This window comes from Mustela putorius, unplaced genomic scaffold, assembly GCF_011764305.1.
Source record: "Mustela putorius furo isolate JIRA1106 unplaced genomic scaffold, ASM1176430v1.1 tig00003853_pilon_pilon_pilon, whole genome shotgun sequence".
NCBI lineage: Eukaryota > Metazoa > Chordata > Mammalia > Carnivora > Mustelidae > Mustela > Mustela putorius.
In genome coordinates this window covers 71,132,100-71,155,831 of record NW_025422005.1, presented here as the reverse complement: position 1 = coordinate 71,155,831, position 23,732 = coordinate 71,132,100, and the positions used below count along the sequence as shown (strand labels likewise).

The 23,732-nt window shown below is 38.4% G+C and overlaps 1 protein-coding gene and 1 long non-coding RNA gene across 2 annotated transcripts in view; one reads left to right on the top strand and one right to left on the bottom strand.

The window, feature by feature from the left end:
• DNAI3 (dynein axonemal intermediate chain 3) overlaps positions 1-23,732 on the bottom strand; it is a 68,992-nt gene that overhangs the window by 31,138 nt on the left and 14,122 nt on the right. The window contains exons 5-14 of the mRNA XM_004752678.3: positions 23,345-23,449; positions 22,634-22,783; positions 21,376-21,575; positions 17,924-18,040; positions 12,541-12,731; positions 11,898-12,022; positions 9,896-9,985; positions 7,564-7,650; positions 6,608-6,736; positions 4,087-4,160 (exon numbers count right to left, since the gene is read on the bottom strand). Coding sequence (XP_004752735.1) covers positions 4,087-4,160; positions 6,608-6,736; positions 7,564-7,650; positions 9,896-9,985; positions 11,898-12,022; positions 12,541-12,731; positions 17,924-18,040; positions 21,376-21,575; positions 22,634-22,783; positions 23,345-23,449 — 1,268 coding nt within the window. The remainder of the gene's footprint in view (positions 1-4,086; positions 4,161-6,607; positions 6,737-7,563; positions 7,651-9,895; positions 9,986-11,897; positions 12,023-12,540; positions 12,732-17,923; positions 18,041-21,375; positions 21,576-22,633; positions 22,784-23,344; positions 23,450-23,732) is intronic.
• On the top strand, positions 9,403-21,160 carry LOC106005803. The gene is made up of 3 exons (XR_001179452.2): positions 9,403-9,601; positions 15,534-15,673; positions 20,466-21,160. It is a non-coding gene; the product is annotated as an uncharacterized LOC106005803 (long non-coding RNA).

The window sequence follows — 23,732 nt, the reverse complement described above, 5'->3', positions numbered from 1 at the left end:
TTTTGTTTTTTTAAAACTGTATTTATTTATTTGACAGGGATCACAAGTAGGCAGAGACGTAGGCAGAGAGAGAGGTGGGGAAGCAGGCTCTCTGCAAGGCAGGGAGTGCTTGATGCAGTGCTTGATCCCAGGACCCTGGGATCATGACCTGAGCTGAAGGCAGAGGGTTTAACCCACTGAGCCACCCAGGTGCCCTCATTGTGGTTTTGATTTGCATTTCCCTCATAGCTGATGTTGAACATCTTTCCATGTGCTTTTTGGCCATTTGTGTATTTTTTGGGGGGGAAATGTCTATTGATAATCTCTGCTCCTTTTTTATATTGGGTTGTCTTTTTAATTGTTGAGTTGTAAGAGTTTTGTATATTCTGGATAAAAATTTTTTTCTTAAGATTTTATTTATTTATTTGACAGAAAGGGACATAGTGAGAGAGGGAACACAAGCAGGGGGAGTGGAGAAGGGAGACACAACTTCCTGCTGAGCAGGGAGCCTGATGCGGGGCTCAATCCCAGGACCCTGGGATCCTGACCTGAGCCGAAAGCAGACACTTAATGACTGCACCCAGGAACCCCTGGATAGAAATTTTAAATCAGATATATGGTTTGCAAATACTTTCTTCCATACCATGGACTTTTTAATTTTTTGCTTGTGCCTTTTGAAGCACAAAAATTCTGATGAATTTCAACTTTTTTCTTTTATTGTTTGTGTTCTTGGTGTCATATTTAAGAGACATGGTATATAACTACATATAACATATATTATAAATATATAAATATATAATTAAAATATAATATATAATATAAATATATAATATGTATAACATAAATACATGTATATTCACTGGGAAAACAATACATACACAGGCAATGTTGGATTTAATGTGCTTTGCCCACATTAAGCAGCCAATAAAGGTTATTTCTCCTCTTATTTCTCCTTCCTTACAGGTTGAAAAAATCAAATGAGATAATGTATATGAAAATTCTTTATAAAGCTCCACACATCTATAGAGTATAATTTTAAGTGTAATAAACTTGGTAACACATTTATAATGATACTTGTATAGTATTTTAGTATAAGTGACTTTGTATTAATTATGTGAAAACATACAATGAGGATGGCAAAGAATATGCCATATTAGTGCCATTATTTCTATCACTAAGGTTATGAGTAACCTGATTAATAAACTTAAGATGTCATTAAAGAATTTAGATCTGTAAGTTAAAGTATGTAGATAAACAGATTGTAGCTCAAGTAAGACTAACAAAACTTTTCATTTATGTGACTAAAGAAATATTAGTCATTTATTCATCTTAATAATGAATTGTTGAAAAAATTAATCATTTTTATGTTGTCAAAATATAAATCCTTGGGGAAAACATCACAAATGACACAAAAAGAGCCGTTTTAAACTCTAATTATAGTTGATTTTAAACTATTCTTCCAAATTAGAAAGATCTTCTTGAATCTCATTTATAGCATTAATTTGCATTATTCGTGAAATGATTTTGCTAGGGGTCCCTGGGTAGCTCAGTTGGTTGAGCCATCTGCCTTTGGCTCAGGTCATGATCCTGGGATTGTGGGATAGAGCCCCACATCAGGATCCCTGCTCAGGAGAGAGCCTGCTTCTCCCCCTCCCTCTGCCTCTCCCCCTGCTTGTGTTCTCTCTCTCTCTCTCAAATAATTAAAATCTTCTAAATTTTTTTGAAAAAAAAAAAAAGATTTTGCTAAATACAGAGAACCTCAGTTGAACTTTCTGCATAAATTAATCATTTATTAACCAATAAATTAATATGAATTAATAAATTCTGTTAATAATAATCAATACTTTTATTAATAAATTAATAAAAAGAATGTGACATATTCTTTTGGGGAGTTTTAAAAATTGATTGGTTAATTCCAGTATAATTAGCATGTAGTGTTATATTAGTTTCAGGTATTCAAATAGTGATTCACAATTCTATACATTCTCAGTGCTTATCATGATGAGTATACTCTTAATCCTCTTCACCTAATTCATTCATCTCCCTCATCTACCTCCCTTCTGGTAACCACCAGTTTGTTCTCTATACTTAAGAGTGTTTTTTGTTTGTCTCTTTCTTGTTTGTTGGTTGGTTGGTTTCTTAAATTCCACATGTGAGTGAAATTGCATGGCATTTACCTTTCTCTGACTGACTTATTTCACTTAGCATCATACCTTCTAGATCCATCCATGTTGACGTAAATGGCAAGATTTCATTCTTTTTTTAATGGCTGAGTAATATTCACTGGTCAGTCACATATTCTTTATCAATAGATACTTATTTTAACTTATTCTGTATTATAAGAACCTTGGCATGGCTGAGTTATAAAGTTTAGAACTGGTAAGTTTTCCAAATAACTAAAAGTTAGCTTTTCTAAATGCATAAGCTTTTTTTTTTTTTTTTTTACTGTAACAACTTTTGAAGGAATTATTATTTCCAGAATGTTCTAGAATATTTCTAAATTCAAGGGCCATCATTATAACCAACAGTCAAGGACCTGTGTCTCAAATAAAACACATATAAAATTTTACATTTGTTCAGTGTTTCTGAATGTTTTCCAAGGCTATTAAAGAAGAGTAGAGCTTTGCATTCTGTTGTTTATAATCAACATCATACTATAAATATTGCTCCATGAATCATTACAATTTTAATTGTTTATAATATTCCATATGGACCTATTGGTGGCCCTTTGGTTTCTTGTCACCCTTAACCTCGAGCTCTTTCATTTTTTAGTTAGAGCACTCTAATAGTTTTGGTTTTTTGGGAACTGTTCCCTATTCCACACAGTCAGGTTGGAACTGTCACTCAAGGTGTCTTGCCATTCCCTCCTTGGCCAAAGGGGGTGATTTTGTGATTTAACGGAAGTCAGGTTGGAATTGATTCATTCAGATGGGAGGGGCTGGCCATTCATTCCTGCTACCCAGATCCCTCCAGCTGTTTCTAAGGCCTTAGTCAGCTCTTTCTTTGATTCAACAACTTTATTACTTATTACCTATAGTATAGGATATAGTTGTGTGTGTGTGGGTGTGTACACGCATATGTATTCTTTTTACAACATATTTGCATCATAAAAATATTTTTTCAACCAGCAACAGTCTATAATATTCTGCCCTATTGTTAATATCAGGTTTAATTGTTACAATAAAGATTATTTAAGGAACAGAAGATAATGATTTTAGAAGGATCTAAGAAAAAAGAATATATTGTATGAAAACACTTAGGTAGTGTTTAAAATAAGACTGTGATGTTGTGAATTACAAGTTATATAAATCTGTTCTTCCTCCAGGATTCTAGAAGAGAGCTTCTAAAACCTTTGAAATTTCCTAGATGTAGAGAGCCCCAAAGATGCCTTCTGTTATGTTAATGGGGCAACTTTTGGAAAGCATCTAAGGATGGGGGTGGGTTGCCAATTGAGCCAACCCTGCAATTAGAGAGTTGGAATTTTCATCTCCAACCCCTGACCTCCAGCAGGGGGAGAGGTGCTGGAGATTGGTTTCAGTCACCAATGACCAAAGATTTAATCAATTGTACCTGTGAAATAAAGTCCCCTAAAACCCCAGAAGGACAAGGTTCAGAGAGCTTCCTGGATGGTGAACAAGTGGAGATTCTTGGAGGCTCCTCACCCTTTCCCCATACCTTGTCCCCTGCATCTCTTCCATCTGGCTGTTTCTAAATTACATCCTTTTATAATAAACCAGTAATCTAGTAAGTAAAATGTTTCTCTGAGTTCTATGAGCCACTCTAGCAAGTTAATCCAACCTGAGGAGGAATCTTCGGAACCTCCAATCTACAGCCAGTCAGTCAGAAGTACAGCTAATGACCTGGGTTTGTGACTGGTGTCTGAGGTGGCTGGCAGGGGAGTGGGTAGTGGTAGGGGGAGGAGTTCCAGAGAGCAGTCCTGTAGGACTGAACCTTAACCTGTGAATCCTGGTAGATAGTGTCAGAATTAAGTGGAGTTGTGAGACACCCAGCTGGTGTCCAGAGTATTGCTTGGCAGAAGGTGGGGAAACCTTCTTCCCCACCCACTCAGACTTTGAAATTGACCCAAGAACACTAACAAAGACATACCAATCAGCTGAACACGTGACAAGTTGACAGCATATTCCATTTCGATTCTCAAAGACAGCCCCCAATCTGTTAATCTGTGTTTTTTATAAAGACACAAGAAGTAAGTTCTTTGTACTTAGGACGTAATGACTTTTCTCATAGTGCTTTACTCTTTTAATATTTTTTCTTTATTTTAATTTTTATTAAAAGAATATAACAATAACACGGAAATTGAAGAATAAGTTTTAACATAAAGTAGAATTCTTCAAGGTATTTTTCCAGTCTTTTTTCACAGAAATGTTTTTACGTAGTTTAAACTAGCATGTGTAAAAATTTCTATCCTTATAAGATTTTTCAGTTGATGTTATTTGAACACCTAAACCTGTGTACTCATAAGTCATTTTAACAGTTTTATAATTATTGATGGTGTATCACAATTTCATTATCCATTAGAATTAGAAACGCAGACTCTTTTGTTTTTTACTATTAATGGTGGAATAGAACATAGGAGTTTTTATGAGATTATTAAGCAGATAAGGTTAGTAGAGAAGACATTTAGTGTTACTTTAGATACCAAGAGTCACCTAGCACAGGCAAGAGTCCAAGGAGAGTAAATGGTTCGCTCCTTAGGGTCCTAGAAGGTCCCAAGTTCCAACTAGTTCACTTTGAAACAAGGTGAAAGGTTTTGTGGTAATCTATGAAGATGCCACTCTTGAATCAGTAGGGAAACATGACTCCCTAATTCCCTACCTTCCTGGTAGGACTGATGAGCAAGATAGTAATCAAAGGTAGGGGTTCCAGCAGCAAATAAACAGTGAAAGTAGTGGGTGGGAGGAGGGATACAGGTGCTGCACTGCTAAGGCCGGTAGGTATCCCAGGAACTAAGGCCCTGGAAATCTGGTGGAGGCCACAGGAGCCCAAATGCTCTTTGGTTCCCAAATGCTGCCAACTTCTACTCATCTGATAAGCAATCCAGAGTCCATGTTGCCTCTCCCTCTACTGAGTCTTCTCTGCTGTATGAAGTGCAAGACCCCAGAAGTGTGCTTGCTCTGAACTTTCACGTTTTAATGATTTAAACAACAACAACGTAATATTATAGAAATCTGAAAAATAGGTTTAATATCAAATATAATTCTACCTGTATTCTTTTCCAGTATTTTTTCATGAATCACTTTGATATAATTTATTAAGATGTGCATGTAATGTTGTTTCTTGAGGCACAAATTGATTATTTCTTACTATGAATTCCCAAAATTTGAATTACTGTTTAAAGTCGAAAATTTGGATGATTTAAGAACCATCCTAATTGTATTCCAGAAGTTTTATGTTGGAACCAGCAGTGTTAGAGTTTACTGGTTTCACCACTGCATCCTTTCTAACACAGGGCATTATTATTTATTAAATTTTTATTTAAAAATTAAATGGTCCAAAATAGTATATTACTGTTGCTTTGTTATTAATTTCTTTGATATTAGAAACGTGAATGATTTTCATGTTTATCTACTCATTGTTTTCTAGCATATGTTTTATTTACTGGAAATTTTGTATTTACCATATTTTAGGCCAATATTTTTCTCCATTTTGTTGTTTGCTCTTTGTTAGCTTAGAAATTTACATGTGTATGTTTTGAATTTCTTTCAACATTAATTAGCTTAGAAAACTATCTCCAACCCAGAAATATAGCATTCTATGGTATTCTATTTTGATCTTTATTATATTTTTCTTGTATTTGTTATTTTTCTTTAAATTTATAATCATCTGAATTAATTTGTGTGTGCTGTGTGAGCTGAGATGAAGTTGGAACAGAGAGTTCCTTCCCTTACCCCATGTTAGACTCTTAGAGGTAATAGAAACTGTCTGGGCTATTTGTTTTGGTTCATTATAACTTTTAAAAGTATTGTTGCTTTGGGATAATCCATTTGAGTATGTTGAAGAGCTAATTACCCTTTACAACTCTACTTTGTCATAATATTCTTTAGTATTCTCAAAGTACACAGTGGACCCTTAGTGTGCTTGTAGGAAAACATTTGGGGAGCTTACCAGTTTCTAAGTTCACTAACACCAGACTTAGTGAGTCAGGTACAGAACTACAAAGCCAAACTACATTGCAGATGCTGGGCACTCAGCTGGACTCATTCACTGCATGATTAGTTTTTCACCTACCAGACTCACGGTGCAGTCAGTTCAAAATTGTGTTGGCAAAATAACACATTACTGTATGTCACAGATCTTCAGAGTTGCCTGCTCCAATTTGCTGAAATCATAGATTTTAAATCCACAAACACTGACAGTGTAAAATATTTGTACTCTATTTTTACATATCAAAGTCTTATCTTCTCCACTATTGTATTTTATCATTGTTGACACCACCTACATTTTTTAGTGGTTTATAAGCCATTGAAGTTGAACATTGGCCTTATTCTCAGGAAACATTTTATGATTTAAATGTAAATGAACTGTTGACTTGAAACATGCTCTTTGAATAAAATCTTCTGAAATGTACAATCCAGCAGGAGAAAATTATGAGACCATCAAGACTCACCTCAAATGTGTCAGACAGCCAATGTATATCTGTAATTACTTTCTTATGACCACTTTCTATTGAGGAGACCGCACAATGTCTGATATATGTTGCTTCTTTATTACTGTCTGGTTCAAGGAGAAACATAGGCTGGAAAAATGTGAAAATGAGTGAATTCACACTTTACTCATTATTCCAGTTAGAATTAATAACTTGGAGAAATACGTAGGTCAAAGAAAAACATTGAAACTAGTGTTTCAATGCAAAATGTAGTTAGGTAATAAGATTATGTATTTTCCCTTCAGTTTAGTCTAAGGTTTCATCTCTAAACTTAGCAAGAATGACTGACCTACTCCCTAAAGTATCAGTGAGATCCTATTTTTAAAGGAGTGTTTCGTGCATGCATAGAGGGCCCACCCACAATGTCTTGGTGAAGGCCAGTCGGTGTTGAGGTTGAAGAAGTAGGGCCAGAGGTGTGCAATATGGTGGATGAGTACTGCGTCAGGAGCTGAGGAGTCTTTCCTCAATCCTCTTGGCAGCAACCACAACTTCACAAAATCATAGGATGTGATTATCAGAAAGGATTGTAATCCCTTCATTCTACACAGGAGAAAACTGATGGCTGCTGAGGTGAGAAGACATGTCCCAACTCACAGGACTGCAGTCCAGAGCCTACACACATCGTCCTTCCATGACATCCCTTCAGGCAAGTCACTTGGGCCCTTTATTTTATTTAAGAACAACAAAAAATAACTTAACATCCTCAGGTAGGTCAAGCGATTTGTTTTAATGCTTTTTTAATCACAGGCCTCCATAAAAGAAATTCAGAAAAAGTCCACAAACAGATGTGAAGGTGTGGGAAATAATACCTCCCCCCCCATCTCGACTCTTTGTGTAGCTTGGCAGTTCTGTTATGTACTTTTTGATAAACCCCTGAATTGAAGAAACTTGCAAATGAAAGGTCATAAAAAGCTAACCTTGAGCGTGGCTTTTTTACTTCTACTACCGCCTGTCTTGATGTTTTCTATGCGATCTGCATGCGCAGAAATATCCCACATGACAATCTAAAACAGAAATAAATGTTATTACAACACATCTTCAGGAAATAGCTCACTGGGTCTTAAGGATTTTTAAAAACCCATTGGTATTGGCATGCACTCTGATCAATCAGTCACCTTGAAGGATAATCAAATTTAGCCTACATCTTTAGTAAGTCAGCAACTTTTTTCTTTTTTAAAGATTTATTTGATAGAGAAAGAGAGAGACAGCGAGAGAGGGAACATAAGCAGGAGGAGTGGGAGAGGAAGAACAGGCTTCCCGCTGAGCAGGGAGCCCAATGTGAGGCTCCATCCCAGGACCCTGAGATCATGACCTGAGCCAAAGGCAGAGACTTAACCCACTGAGCCACCCAGGTGCCCCCCTAAGTCAGCAACTTTTAAGCTAACATGACAAAGAATGTTTTCTTCTCTATAAAATATTTTTAGCACGTTGATTTTTGTGCTTGTGCTTATGTTAATAAAGGCTAGTATTTTATTTTAACTCCAGTATTTTATTTAACTCCAGAAATTTCCTCTGCTTTGGGAAATTCTATGCCATCTGCATGCGCAGAAATAACCCACATGACACTCTCTTCCTCTGTCTTTGAGAATGTGCTGTGACTGTGGGGAGAGTTGCTTTGCTTGTTCTCCGGAAGTAGTACAAATACTGTTGTCCCAAAAGGCTGGAAAATGATGGTTTCTACTTAATTGAATATTCTAGCCAACTCCAAGTTTCCATATACATGGATGGCAATTTTTGGAAAAATGAGAATAAACTAGAATATGCAACATTAAATTAGATTAATTTTCAATGATTTAAAGTCATTTCAATACTCTTAACAAGATGTCAGAATTACAGAATTGTGAGTGATCTTATTTTCATCATTTCCTTTTCTAAAATATTCTTTTTTAAAAAGTATTTATTTATTTATGCATGTATTCATGTAATCTCTACAACCTAACATGGGGCTTGAACTCACAACCCTGAGATCAAGAGTCACATGCTCTTTGACTGAGCCAGCCATGCACCCCTTTTCTAAAATATCCTTAGAGTTGTATCACTCCAATAATAGTCTTAATGAGTAACAAAAAGCATTTCAGGATTTGCAGGGCTTGGAGGATGGGCTCTGGGTCATCATTATGACTACCAGTTATTGTTGAATAAAACTGAGGGGGAAAATTTATTTTCTTTGTTGTTTTGGTTCCAGATAAATAGTCATGGATGCTGTAGACATTTATTTTTTCTTAAAAGATGTATTAATTTGAGAGAGAAAGAATGAGAGTGTGGGGCAGGGGCAAGGGGGAGGGTGAAAGGATCTCGAGAAGACTCCTAGCCGAGTGGGGAGCCCAATGTGGGGCTCAATCTCACGGCCCTGATATCATGACCTGAGCTGAAACCAAGAGTCAGACACTCAACCGACCAAGTCACGCTGGCATCCCCATTACAGACACTTAAATTTTCAATCACAAGGAAGTTTTCATGGCCAAACATAAAAAGACCATATACTGTTAATGGTCAAACTCACTGGTCACAGTAAATTTAAATTCTGATCATAAAACAGCTTTAAAATTTTTGTTTTGCTTTATTGGAGAAACAGGCTATTGGAGGATAGGATCTAAATCTCATATAAATTAGATAACTTAATGTGCTTCTGGATGGCTTAGATGGGTAAGCATCTGCCTTTGGTGGCTCAGATCATGTTCCCAGGGTCCTGAGATTGAGTCCCACATTAGGCTCCCTGCTCCTTAGGGAGTTTGCTTCTGCCTTTGCCTCTCTCTCTCTCTCTCTCCATCGCTCATGAATAAATAAAGCCTTAAAAATTAGATAACTTAAAAAGAAGAAAACAAATATTGTATCAAATTGTACACATAGGAATTCAGTAATATAAATATCTTTTCCCAGTGACTTTCTGTTCAAATTCTGGATATTGCCAACTCCTACCTCTAGAGAAATGTCAGAAGAGGACTCGACCAAGAGGTATTAATGCTTGTGTTTTTTGTTATTCCGCAGAATCTTGCTAATACGCGACTCAATTCCATGAATACAAACAGATTTGACTCAATTTTGTTCCAGTTATAACTAGATTACCCTGTGGACACCTTGAGCCCTGATACCATGTCCAACACACCTATATACCCCAGTTCTTGGCACACGATTGGCATACTTCCTTCTGCCAAATTGAATCCTTAAGTTTAAGAAAAACTACCAATCAAAACATATGACAGGACATTGTCCAAATTAATAAATAGTTGGGAAAAAATCCGTAATTACCTGCCCATTTATGCAGCCTCCAGCAATGATATTAGGGTCACTTGGACAGAACTTGAAGCAAAAGATGTCATCTGGGCTCTCCAGCATTAACTAAAGTAAACCCCCCAAATTCAAGACAGAATGAGAAAATCTATTAAGAGCATAGTGAGAAAGTAATATTAAGACAGTCACAAGTTGAATTTCATAGCCATCTATAAGAAAAATGGACATACAGTCCATTCCCAGAATTGCACCTGTGGATTAGAAATTGCTTCTGCTGAATTTTGTGAACTTTGTCTATGTGTATGAGAGAGGTATGTTCTCCAGGGACCCAGGTCTCCCCTTCCTCCACCCTCCATTGGTCACTGCTGAGAGCTGTTACAATTTTTTATAAACAAAAAGACTAAGCTTAGTGTTTCTGGGAAGGGTGAAGGTTAGCTTTGTGAGGACAAGCTACTTGCCTGTTTTGCTCCCTGCTCTCTGGCTAACCTGGCACAGAGTGAGTGCTCAAAAAAAAAAAAAAATGTGTTGGATGAGAAGAGAGAGATATTGCCAGTGATAATATCTCAAATTTTAAAATAATATAGGACCTAGAAAGTGGACAAACTCAAGTACTGAGGAGGGGTGGGTAAGAAGGAAGCCCTGCAAGGAATATTCCAGTGTGAAGGAATAGGTACAGTAATCACAGCTGGCACCTGTGCTAATGTGTTGGCACCAGGCACAATACAAGCATGGCTACTGCTCTTCCTTAAACAAGACCATCAAAAATATGGGCTTCAGAGGCCATTGGTAAGCCACCACTGAGCTAGTTTCAGACTGGGATTGGAGTGAATCGTCTTTATCTGGTACTCTGTGGCTTCTAGAGAGATTTCTACTTTTAACATACAATTTTAAAATATTTTCTTATAGTTTTGATTGAACTAAGGTAAAAGAAATCACTTGCCTGTCTTTTTAAAGCTTTTCTTCAAAATAGAGGAAAGGGTCTTTTTTCCCTCTTCCTAATTTGCCTGAAAGTTCAGCCACACTTCCATGATGTGGACTGGAGAGTGATCCTAGTCCATTAGAAAACGTTAGAAAGCCTCTTCTTGCCATTTTTGTGGTAATTCAGCTGATAAGAAAGAACTAAAGATCTGGCATTTTTTATCTCTGGGTCTATAATAATTCAAGTGCTAGAATCTATTATAGTAAAACTGCCTGAATTCAGATGAATTAGGGAAGAAGGTAGAAGGATAGGCTAGGGTTTATTAGGGAAATCCTTAGTTACATAACACTTTATAAAAACAAAATATTATATTTAAGCACATTAAAAAAACAAACAAACAAACTAATCTAACACTATAAAGCATACTCCCCCTAAGCAAAACTCTTTTTGAGCTGCTGATAGAAATGGAACCCTGTGGGGCAAACTCAGCCCTCAGCCGTGTTTTATTTGAATTGTGTGTTTGGTTTGGTTTTAGTTGAACTATTTAAAAATTGGGAAATTTCACTCAAAAATTCTGATCTGGATACTTTAAACCAAGTGAGACCACCTGGCAACAAGCAAGCTGAAGAGTAATATCCCCACAGATGGGCTGTCCATTCTCCAGGGCCATAGTCCCTACCCTTCCCCATTGTTTCCCACACAGGCATCTGTACTCATTACTGTCACCTACTGTTGATTCTCAGAACTGACGGAATTCATGTGAAATTAAAAACTATTTGCATTTGAACAAACAGTATTTAAATAAACCCCCTGAAAGAGTTTGCTTTTTAAAATTGGTTAAACAGTCCTCTTATAATCGTTTTTTTTTTTAAATAACATGCTGATTTGTCCAGTAAACTAAGTGTAAACTTAAGTTTTCCTCAAATTGATGATAAATTCTAAATTGAAGAAGCCTAACTTAATAAACACTTACCACATTAAATGGTTACAAAGTACTTTGCAATTAAAACTGCTGGGGATAAATGTGAAGATAGTTTTGAAATGTTTAGACTATGTGGACAACTCTCCTTAATTATCTGAGGATGTTAAAAAAAAAATTACCTGAGGATGTATGGGATCAGAGAAACTCCAGAAAAGAATCAGTGATGGTTGCAGCAATAATTTGCCAGAAAAGTGGACTCTCTCTTCAAAGGAGAGTCGTACAGCCACGGACACAGCTATTAGGCCTGATTGAAACACATTAGAAGTTAAAATCTGCAGCAACTGTACATAGAGAAATATTTTTAGTTTTGCTGCACAACATAGTCACTATTCATTTCCATAGTGCTGAAATTTGAATAAATATATTTAATAAGACACCAAGAGTTCTCCTAGAGTTCTACTGTGTAATAGTGTTCTCTCTTGTCCAGTAATCAGAGAGGAAGAGAATGGGGGAGGGGAAACGGAGCCAGCCTTGGGAGTCCCAGCAGGTTGAGGCAAATCCAGATTCAGTACTGCACCAACTGGGTGACCTGAGCCCATCACTTCCCTGGCTTGAGCTCTGGTTCTGTCCTTGTAGAAACCACAGTGAGGTGTTTGGAGAACACAGGACCAGAGCGGTGCCGAAAGGTCTTGGCAGGTGCACTTCACGGCTGTAAGCCATCTTACTGCAATTGAGAAACCGAGCTAGCTTGTCATTTTACTAGAAAAGTAACAGACTATTTCTGCACATCACCAAAGAGAACTGCAGTCATGTTCATCTCACCATAGATGGTCGGATGCCATGAGACAGAGGTGACCATCTTCTCCGTTAGGCTATGGAGGTCAGTAAAGGACTGGTACTCTTTCAAGTGGGTATCGGTTTTGTCTCCAAAGGTGCTTTCTTCTTCTGCCAGGCACTTCCAGTCATCGATAAATGTGTTCATGATTTCATTTTGCTGCAGGGCTATTTCAACACTATTTCGTTTAAAAGAAAAAAGAGCACAAGATGTTGGATTTTACTATTCAATGATATGTCTTTCATCAGGTCCTTTTTCATTTATATGGAAAGAAAAAAAATGTTCTCAGTTATATCTGGTAACTGATGATTACCCCCATGTGAAATAAATGACTTCAGAGAAAATAATATCTCTGGGCTGTGGGCTTCTCAGAACTTCTAGTGCCAGGAGGCTGTTAGCTGACGGCCTGGAGCACCTTCGTGATCTCTCTGGCTTCCAGGCCCAGGCTGTGCTCTCCCAGGCCCATGACCAGGCTGGCAGCTGCAGGGACAGGGGGCCTCCTCTACTCTGCGTCCTGCAGGAGTCCTCCCACAAGCTGTCTTGCCCTTGGAGCTCCCTGCTGGGCTTGCCCTAGACTTTGCCAAAGCTCTCCTTGCCCAGTCCTGCTTCCTTTAAAAAGAATTTTCACACAGCAGCACCCTCTAAGCCTCTACTTTAAACTTGGTCTTGTTCACTTCCTGGAAACCCCAAACTGACAGAAAAGGCAATTTTCTTAGCCATATTCAGTACTGAATGTTCATATATACTAATTATTATACAAAGATATCATTAGGGATGTATAGATACACACATACACACACTTATGTATTTAGGGTTATATATTAACAAGGATTAGAATATCCGTTTATATATTGTATATATAAAATTTAAAATAAAAGATTCTCAAGGGGCGATATGGAAGTTAGAAGTGTGATGTGTGTGTGCGTGCGTGTGATGGTGGTGGTGGTGGTTTTAGTTATCATAGTGCCTTCATAGTGCCTGGGAAGGGTTAATGTGTTTGATTCAATTACTAAAGCTGCAATGCATGATACAGTCCCTAAAATTAAGACTCATCCTGCTAACAAGGCTAATATTGCCCTTCCAAGAACAATCTGAGTGCTAGGCTCATCTCTTGGTAGTCTAGGGCCCTGACTAAACTAGTTCCTGTCCTAAAAGTTATTATAGGAGCTCGCAACTGGGTGAGTACTCGACAGTGCAGGGGGCTGGCCTGTCTCCCCCAAACTCTCACCCCCATCACTTGTCCTGAGCATCTCTTCCATTTGGTTCCTCCTGAGTCGTATCCTTTACAATGAACTGGTAATAGTAAGGAGAGCCCTTTCCTGAGTTAAATGAGTCATTCTGGAGAATTATCAAACTGATTTATAGCTGGTCAGTCAGAAGCATAGCCCCCCTGGGACTTGAGACTTGCGTCTGAAGTTGGGGCCAGCTTGTCAGACTAAGCCCCTTAACTCGTTGAGTCTGTACTAACTCCAGATAGCATGTGAGAGTTAGAGAATTGGTGTTGGAGAAGATACATATTTGGTGTTGGGAGAAAAAACACACCCTTCATTTGGTACCAGAGGTCTTATCAGGAAGAACCTGAGAGTTCCATTTTCCTGTTTCTTCACATGTTTAGTGACTTGACATATTTAATGAAACTGATTGTTATAAATGATATGTTGTGCAGACCTGTGTTCTCTTTTGTTCCTCGAAAATGATAAATTTGTTCTAGACTCGAACTCCAAATGTGATCTTCTCTGTGTAGAACAACAGCTGAAATCTCTGCCAGTTTTTCAGCTTCTAGATGCTGGTTGTTCTGGACTGCCCTAGAGTTCCCCCTAAAAATGAATATTTTAGTCTACAGCGTAGGGTCTGATTAGATTTTTTAAATGTAGATCTGGGGTCTTGGCTTATCTGGGATTCCCTTTCTTCCATGACTTTCTCCTATTTGGTTATTCTGCCTTCCCCACAGACCTGTAAGGCTACAAGTTTCTGTCACTTGAGCCTCCTATGGATTAGGCAATAATTATAGAAAAAAACCTGCAGACTTGCAAATCTAATCTTTCACCCCTTCAGTTTCTGCTTATTTTTGGTTACCCTCCTGAGCCTTCAAGTAATTATGTGTATGTTTGCATATAAATATTGTTTTCTAGATCTTATAACTGTTTTCTGTGAGTTTGACCAACTTACTCTACCATTACTCAGTCACTTACTTATAATATGAAAATGAGGTACGTTCTTGAAAGAAGCAGTACCATACACAGACAAAAAACAAAACCAAAAAATAGTTACTATAAGTTTCTGTCATGTTGACTGCCCCTGCATATGGGTAGGTGTGAAAGCTCAGCTCACTCACGGGGCCTTTGGAGCTTTCCCACCATTAGAATGCCACCCAGCCTTTTACCCTACTGACTGGGAGTCCAAATAGCTTGGTTTTTTAATAGGTATAGTAAGCTCAAAGAGGGGGATTTTGATTATGAATTTCCTAAAATAAGGAAAGAGACCACCTTTACTTAGACAATTAAATATAAGCTTGAAATATTACAACTGATACTCCTAAGAATGTAATTAAACAGGGTGACCTTTAATACCTCTGCTGTTAAGAATGAACACTACCATTCACTGCTTAATTGGTTACTCTTGGTTGAATTCTTCTTATACTTTACCAAACTAGCTCCTTGCTACTTAAAGTGTGGTCCATGGACCACCCCAGCACCACCCTAACTTGGAGTTTGCTAAAAATGCAGTCGAAGACTCCACCCCAACCAGATGACTCAGAGTCTGTATGTTGATGAATCTCCAGGTGGTGTATATGTATGTTTGAATACCCAGGAGGGCGAGCTTCCCAGCCCGGAGCTTCAAGCAGAAGCATTTGTTAGCATTCTCAAAATCTTGGGTTTTTTTTTTTTTTGTTTGTTTCAGCCTAAATGAGAAAGAAATTCCCAAGAGACAAACTAAAAGCCAAGGTCTCTGATCTGATTTCCTGATTCTTCCCTCTCAGCCCGAACTGGGAACTGACTGACAAGGGAGAAGAGAAGACAGCACCTTCTCTCTGGTTTCCGGTTTCTTGATTTCCCTGCACTCCATTTTCTGACGGTGATGAAGTGGAGGCTGGTAAAATTGTTGTCTGAGTTAGAGCCTGTAAGTACTCTTTTTTTTTTTTTATATATTTATTTATTATTTTAGAGAGAGAGAGAGATCATGGGAGAGTGGGTGGTGGGCAGACGAAGAAGGAGAAGGTCTCAAGCGACTCCCAGCTAAGCACGGAGCCTGACTGGCAGCTCAATCCCAGGACCCTGAGATCATGACCTGAGGTAAAATCAAGAGTCAGATGCTTAACCAACTGAGCCACCCAGATGCCCCAGTAAGTTTTTTTTTTTTTTCTTAACCCAGAAACGAATGTTTCTTAGTTGCTTTGGCAGTGATGTATTTGTAGGTTTATTTATTCTTGACCGGTGCTATTATAATTCCTGTGCCAATTTTCCTCTTTTTTCTTATAGTTCTGGCTTCTCCTACCCACATCTCAGAGAGGGAATTATAAAGCTGTTTACTATTCCTCTCTATAAGCATGGCAACTGAAAGGGAAGAATAAAAACCCAGTTCTAAAGATAATACACCCTGTGGATAATTAAGAATTGGCTATAGGCCATCTATGGCTTTGAAGTGGATTGTGCCTAGACTTCTCATTCTTAATATTCTTAACAGGAAAAATTTTAAGGACTAAATTTTGATATAGGGAAACAGAAACCTTGGGCTCTCTTGTTTCTTATTGACTCATAGGAAGAACTGTAGCATGCTTCCTATAAATGAGTGGCAAAGAGTTAATACTTTCTTTCTGTTTTTGTTGTTTAGTTTTGTAGCCAAGTAGAAACGCATTTAATTTTGTCACCAGACAAAAAAAATGAGGCTTGCTTCAAAGTCTGAAGTAAACTCACCTGATTTTCATTTCCCCTAATCAGACTGCAGAGTCCACAAAAATAGCAACCCCCTTCTTAAAACACTGAACCTCTGGCAATTTCTGGAGGTTTCATGGAATTCTGCCTTGTAGTGTGTCTCCTGCCCGTGCCATGAGATAGATATACAGTTTTTCTGCATGTTTAATATCTTCTCCAGAGACTAACTAGTACAGAAATCCTGGGAAGAGAGGCTGTGTTCCTGCCTCTGGGTTTCTGGCTCTTTGTCAAAAGCCATTGTGTTCTCTCTGCCCTCCAGAGCTTTGATTCCATAGTCATTCCGGTGGCTGGCCCCAGGCAAGTTAGCTACAGAGAATGATGAGTCAGCAAGAAACAGCCTGTTGAACAGCTGTCAGTCATCAGGCACTGATGGAACAACTATCTTTCTTTGTTGCATTTTGGGTTTTTTTTTTTTTTTTAAGATTTTATTTATTTTGAGAGAGAGAGAGCACGTGCGTGCACAGGAGCAGAAGGGAGGGACAGAGCGAGAGGGAGAAGCAGGCTGCCCGATGAGAAGGGAGCCTGATGTGGGACTGATCCCAGGATCCCAGGATCATTACCTGAGCTGAAGGCAGACGCCTAACCAACTGAGTCATGGCGCCCTGTTCCACGTTTTTATAAGCTTCATAAGAAGTCTTGACCCAGAGTAACATAACTATACGTATATAAAGTATTTTACCTAGTTCAATGCACTCTCTTTGCATCACTGGTGAATTTTTAAACCAGATTCCCCCCAGACATAGGTAATAGTTTTGGAGAGTTGTTAGAATTTTCAGAATACTTAAAAGTCTCAAAGAATTAATGTTATTTTCTTAAAAATGAAAAAACTTCATATGGGCTACATATCAACTCGACCAACAAATTTTTAGTTTTGGGAAGAAAAGGAAACCAATTTACAGGGTACAACTGGCAGACCTGTGCACCACTGGCTTGCCTTCTCTGAATTCTGATGTCGACTTGAAGAGACCTTGTCAAGCTCTTCTTCGGTTTAGACACTCCAGGGTCCCAGTAACAGTGTGTGTGTGGCGGGGGGTGGGGGGGGTGTTTCTGAAAACACCTCTCTCTCAGATTCAGCAAGAGTGGCAGCAAGACAGGAATTAGGGGGAAGGAATAAGAGGTACAAAGGTACATCTGAATCCAATTCAGGTTATCATTTACAAAGATCATAATTATAATGAGGAAAACATCCTCATACACTCAAGTGTATACATCTCCCAGGTGAACACTGGTGTGGCCCTAGCTTAGGAGGTCTAGGAGTGTTGCCTGGCAACAGAAAGGAAAGATTGAGAATGTGTCACATGCTCATTCATGTCTGATAACTCTTCATACTCTCTAACTAGACACCATGGACTAAGTTCCTTTTTTAAGACCTATCACTATAGGTACACATACACATTTTATGTTTTATTTTTTAAAAAAATTAATATACAATTCTTACTTTATAGACGTATTGTTCAGAAAGTCACTCAAAGGCTTTGATTGTTCAAATGTCTCTTTTTCCTCCTCTGATAATTCTCTTGGATAATACTGCGTAGTGGCATTTTTGGGATATGTCCTAATACATTAAAAGAAAATGGAATACCAAAAATTAGATCAAAGGAAAGTAAAGGTTTCTTTCTGTGACAGTAATATTATTTTTTATTTAAATTCTATATATTCAATTTTTTTCTTTATCCCAGATAATTGATATTGACTGCCTTTTTAAAATACTTTGAATACTTATGTATTTGTTTCCAACATAATCAAGTTCTTATTTTTTTAATTTTTTATTTAAAAAAAATTTTTTTAGATTTTATTTATTTATTAGAGAGATGGAGAGATAACACAAGGAGGCAGAGCAGCAGGCAGAGGGAGAGGGAGAAGCAGGCTTCCTGCTGAGCAGGGAGCCGATGCGGGACTTGATCCCAGGACCCTAGGATCACAACACGAGCTGAAGGCACTTAACCAACTGAGCCACCCAGGCACCCCTTTAAATATTTTTAACTGATAGAAAAGTTGTTAAGAAGGATCTAAGGAACTCTCATACACTCTTCACCCAGATTCATCCGTTACTAACATTTTGCGACATTTGTTCATCATTCTCTCTCTTCATTTCATTAAATCAGTGTTTCTTAACCAGTGCAATCCTACCCCGCCCCCACACCCTGAGAACTTTTGACCACATCCAGAAATATTTTTGGTTGTCACAAATGGAATGTGCTACTGGCATGTAGTGAGTGGAATCCAAGGGATGCTGTTCAATACCTTCCAATGCACAGGATAGCCTCCCACAAAAAAGAATTATCCAGCCCAAAATGGATTAGAGTTGAGACTGAGAAACTCTGCTCTCTATATACAAAAATAAAAACAATTTACACTTCAGCAATGATGGCAACATTATCTCTGGGAGAAAGCTTTTTCCATCTAGTCTGCCCTCAGTGCTCACCTCCACCCTTGCACATCTCCTGTTGTGTTTGGGCAGTGAGAGTCTCACTCACTAGACTGGCTGAGCTCCTTGATCTCAGGGTATGGGGCTCTAGAAAGGTCATATGGCACAGTCATTAAGAGTGTGTACTCTGGTGACACCCTGCCTGGTTTTGAAGTCCCATTTTATCACTAACAAGCTTTGTGACCCCCCAAACTAATTAGTTAACCTCTCTGTGTCTGTTTATTCATCTCTAAATGAAATTCTCAAAGTACCTGTCTCATAGAGTCATTGTAAATTTAATACATTAATACAAACAAAGCTTTTAAAATAGTGCCTAGCATATTATAAGTGTACAAAAAATATTAGGTTGTGTTTATTCTGTGTTGAACAAATGATAGTAAAATGTCTCTGTGAGAGGCAAATAATATATGTGTATATATACACTTAATGAAGAATAAAAAACAAGGAGTAAACAGAGTTTTATGTTTAATAAATAATTCATTCTTTTTTCCTCTAGCTAGCCCAGTATCAGTAACACGAAGCAGAGTGCTGGAAAGAATGTTGGTATTGGAACCAGAGAGACTGAGTTCAAATCATAGCTTCATCTCTTAATTTTTAGCACACATTAGTGTCCTCTAGGCAGGATTAAGTAAGAAATTACATGACACCTATGGGTTTCATCCAAGAGGCAACATGTCTAAGAGTTACTCCTATTTTTTCAATTTGAGCTGTTTTGTTATTTTTCAGCAGATCTGTTTGTGATTGCTTCAATTTAAATTATGTTCTGAACATTGACTTTTCATTTTTAACCTGGTTTTGCCTCAGTTTCTTTATTTGTAAAATGGGGATAGTGCCTACCTCAGAGGGCAGTTGTGAGAATTGCTTGCTGTATGCCAAGGGCTTAGAAGAATGCCTAGTGTGTGGTAAAAATACTGAACATTTGCTTTCACTGTCAGTCCCCTTTGAGCTTCATCTTTGATTTTATTTATTTTTTTTCTTACTTCTGTCAAAATTGTATCTCGTAGCCTCTCTACCCCAGACTAGCTGCCCTTTCTGATTTCCTGTGCTTAAGGAGTACCAGCATTCTCCCAGTCACCTAGATTTGAACCTTTTGTTTCATGTATTTTGTTTTCATCTTATGCGCCAAGACCTTCACTTACTTCTTTTTTCACTCCATCTATGTAGATACAACTGTCCTTAGTATGAGTCAGCATTCGTTGAGAGGCTACTAAATCTAGAGTCCTGGTTTGGGTTCCTGTTGTTGGAAGTTCCCTGTCCCTTTTCTGCATACCTCCCAAGTCTACCCTGGCTGACTCATTCTCTTCACTTTTCTGCACCCTGTCAGGAACACAGAAGTCATCTCTGGCTGACTTGGCTTAGAAATTTGTCTCAAAGTCTAAGTTTCTTTGGTACTAATGTCACTCTCAGGAGGTGAGAGAGGAATGACAATGACAAACACATATTAAGTAACATGAAGAGAAATAGAGTAAGGGGATAGATAGTAATGGGAGTTGTTGCTTTTATAGATGGCCCCTAACTTATGATGCTTCCATTTGTGATTTTTTAATTTCAGGATGGAGTGAAAGCAATATGCATTCAGGAGAAAATGCACTTTGAATTTTGGATTTGGAATTGTCTGGGCTAGTGATCTACTGTACTATCCACTCTCGTGATTCTGGGCAGTGGCAGTGAGCCAGAGCTCCCAGACAGCCACGCGATCATGAGGGTGAACAAGCCATATACCAACAGCCATTCTGTATACAACCATCCTGTTTTTCACTTTCAATACTTCATATATTATCTGAGATGTTCACCAATTTAATATAACATAAGTTTGTGTTATATGATGTGGCCTAACTGCAGGCTAATGTAAAAGGAGCAGCATGGGCAGAAGCAGGAAGATGAGGAGAAGCAGACATTCTGGAAGCTGGAAGCAGCCCATGGGGCTGGAGCACAAGAGCTTGTTCCAGAACAGGGTGCCAAGGCTGGAGGGGCAGGTCATGCCTTGTCATGGAAGGAGGAGGATCTAATGCCATCCTAGGACCCTGGATGTAGTGTGGAGCCAGAAAAGAGATTTAGGCAATGACCTAAAATAATCTACTTTGATATGGGAGAATGATCACTTTGGTGGTGGAATAGAATGGTTAGGAGCCAAAGGTGAGAGACAACAGGAGCCTGCTCTGAGAGCAGGTGTGTGCTTCTAACAGCATCAGTTACTGTCCCACTTCACAGTGTTTACATTCTTATAGACTTGTCTATCCTGTTCCTATGGGGATTTTTTAACTTAATTAATTTTTTCCTATTGAGATTTTTAATTGAAATTTGTTGAGTATAATTAGATCTTCCTGAATTGCTCTGTGAAGATCTATGTCTTCATTGTCAATGCATTTCTATTTATTATAAAGATCTTTCAAAATAAGCATGGATGTTGCTAGATTTTACTGCATTGCCTTCAAATATATACACTCCCATCACATACTTACCATCTTGTTTGAGTACTTATGTCCTTGACTTTGGGGATTACTTGCATGCCAACATCTTTCTCAAGTTGTTTAAGGGTAAAATGATTATCTGGGTAGGCTGTACATTCAATATAGGCATCTTTTACACTGGAAGCATTTTGGTCACTGAACTTAATTGGCGCTCCAAACTCACTTCGTTTTCGAGAAATCATATATGTAATCTGCAACACATGTGAGCAGTGAAAGTAACAATCAAGTTCAGTAGACAGTACAGGTAGACAGCACTGGTGCTCGGCTTGGATCCTCTCAAATCTCTTTCTATACTGTTTGCCCCTCCAGCTCTGTGTGCTTTCCATTTTCAGGGCCACCCCCTACTGCTCTTCTACAGAGTACTATTCTAGCTACTGGGACCACTTTGGTACAAGATAAAAAGAATAGGAAGTGACCGGCACTCACTGGGGTTGGACTGGTAGAAAACACGTGTAAGCCCATCTCCTTTGCTTCTGTTTGGGACAACGCAGGTGTCATTTCTACTCCAGAGTTCCCCTAGGGGTTCAAGCTAAAGGTTTCCTCTACTGGCCTTTTGCCTGAGATCGCACCCTTGTAAGACTTCTGCTACGTCCCTTTCCCTATTCTTCTATGGAGCACTTTCATAATAAATCACTCACATACAAATCTTCTTCTCAGCGGCTGCCCTGGGAATGCCACTGTGTCAGTTTCCTCTGGCTGATGTAACCAAGAGGCGCAGCCTTCGCGGCTTAAACAAATAGGATTTTATTTCAACTATTCTCATAGTTGTGGAGGCTAGAAGTCCGAGATCAAGGTGCTGAAGGGTGCTGTTCCTTTTAAAGGTTCTGAGGGAGAATCTGTTCCTTTCCTCTCTCCCAGCTCCCGGTGATAGCCGGCAATCCTTTCCTTCCCTAGCTTGTGGATACATCACTCCCATTTCTGCTTCCTTCTTCACAAGGTGTTCTCCCTGTGTCGCTGTGTCTTTGCATGGCCATCTTTTTATAAGGACACCAGTCATAGTGGATTAGCAACCCTATTTCCTAATAAAATCACCTTCTAAGGTACTGAGTGTTAGGACTTCAGCATATCTCTTTTGAGGAATACAATTCTACCCTTAATACCCAAATACCCCAAACAATGACCATTCTTCTATCAAAGGAAAAACCACATCCCCATTGGCAAACATAGCAAACCTCACAGATCCCTCAGGAATCAGTGTTGTTGAGCATTAGAGAGGTGACACGCTGAAGATCATACCCAAGCCTCTGACCTGCTTTGTAGATTCCTTAACTGATTCTTCCTCAATTTCTTTCTCACTGCCCAAAGAAACCCATGGTTTAGAGATAGGTGGCTTGTAAACATATATATCTTCTGGAATATACTCTTTATATTCTTCCTGTTCTTCTGGTAATTCTGGGGCCTAGAGTAAAATAAACAGCACTTTCAAATATATGACCAAAAGTAGTTATAGCTGCATGTGAATATTTCACAATAAAATTTAGGTTTGTATAAATTAAACACTTCCTTATTTTCTTTATTCTTGGTTTAATTTTTCAATTAGGAGAAGGAAACTAAGCAAAAGAAAAAAAAAACATTTAATTTTCACAGCAGCTCTGGAAATAGATACTATTGGTGCAAACACTGCAGACAAGTGGTTCAGTAAACCCAAAGTCCTGGATATGGCAAGAGGAACACCAGGAATATGAGACAAAGAGTGGTCAAGAGCAATGCTACTTCAGACTTAATGTTTCTGCTCTCATTGAGTCAGTAAAGGGCAAATAAGTAGAGTATCTGTTACTCTGAGGTGTTTGATTTAGGTCATCCTGCATTTACTGCTTACCTACTCTAAGCCCCAGGACCCGGTGTAGGTCCCAGGGAAAGAGAGCTGAACAAAAATAATCAAAACCATGTGTAGTTGTCTCCCAGAGCTATTCTTTCCTTCCGACAATCAACAGGATGCAAGGACTTGGCATATGCTTACGTTTAAATAGTTTTCTTTGCCCTCTTCAGTTCCAATAAGATAAAAGTTATGTCCATATTTGAAGTCTTTGTCATAAACAACCAGAAGCTCATCTCCAGGATATGCCTGTAGGCATAGAATCAAAAGAGAAGGTCAGTGTTCATTCAGCTTATTCAGACACAGAATTGGTATTTTTCTAATCAGTCATAAAAGATAGCCATAGTGCTAATCTATGGCTCATAATCCCAGATTGTAAAATTACTCTATTAACAAGGCACTTAAAACTCAGTAGGTCTGGGGGAATTTACCATGCGATTTTATTTCTAATGGAAAAAAAAAAAAAAAAGAAGCATTCCTTTTACTTCGTGTTGGTGCTCAGTAGCATGTTTGGAGACAAATCAGACCAAAA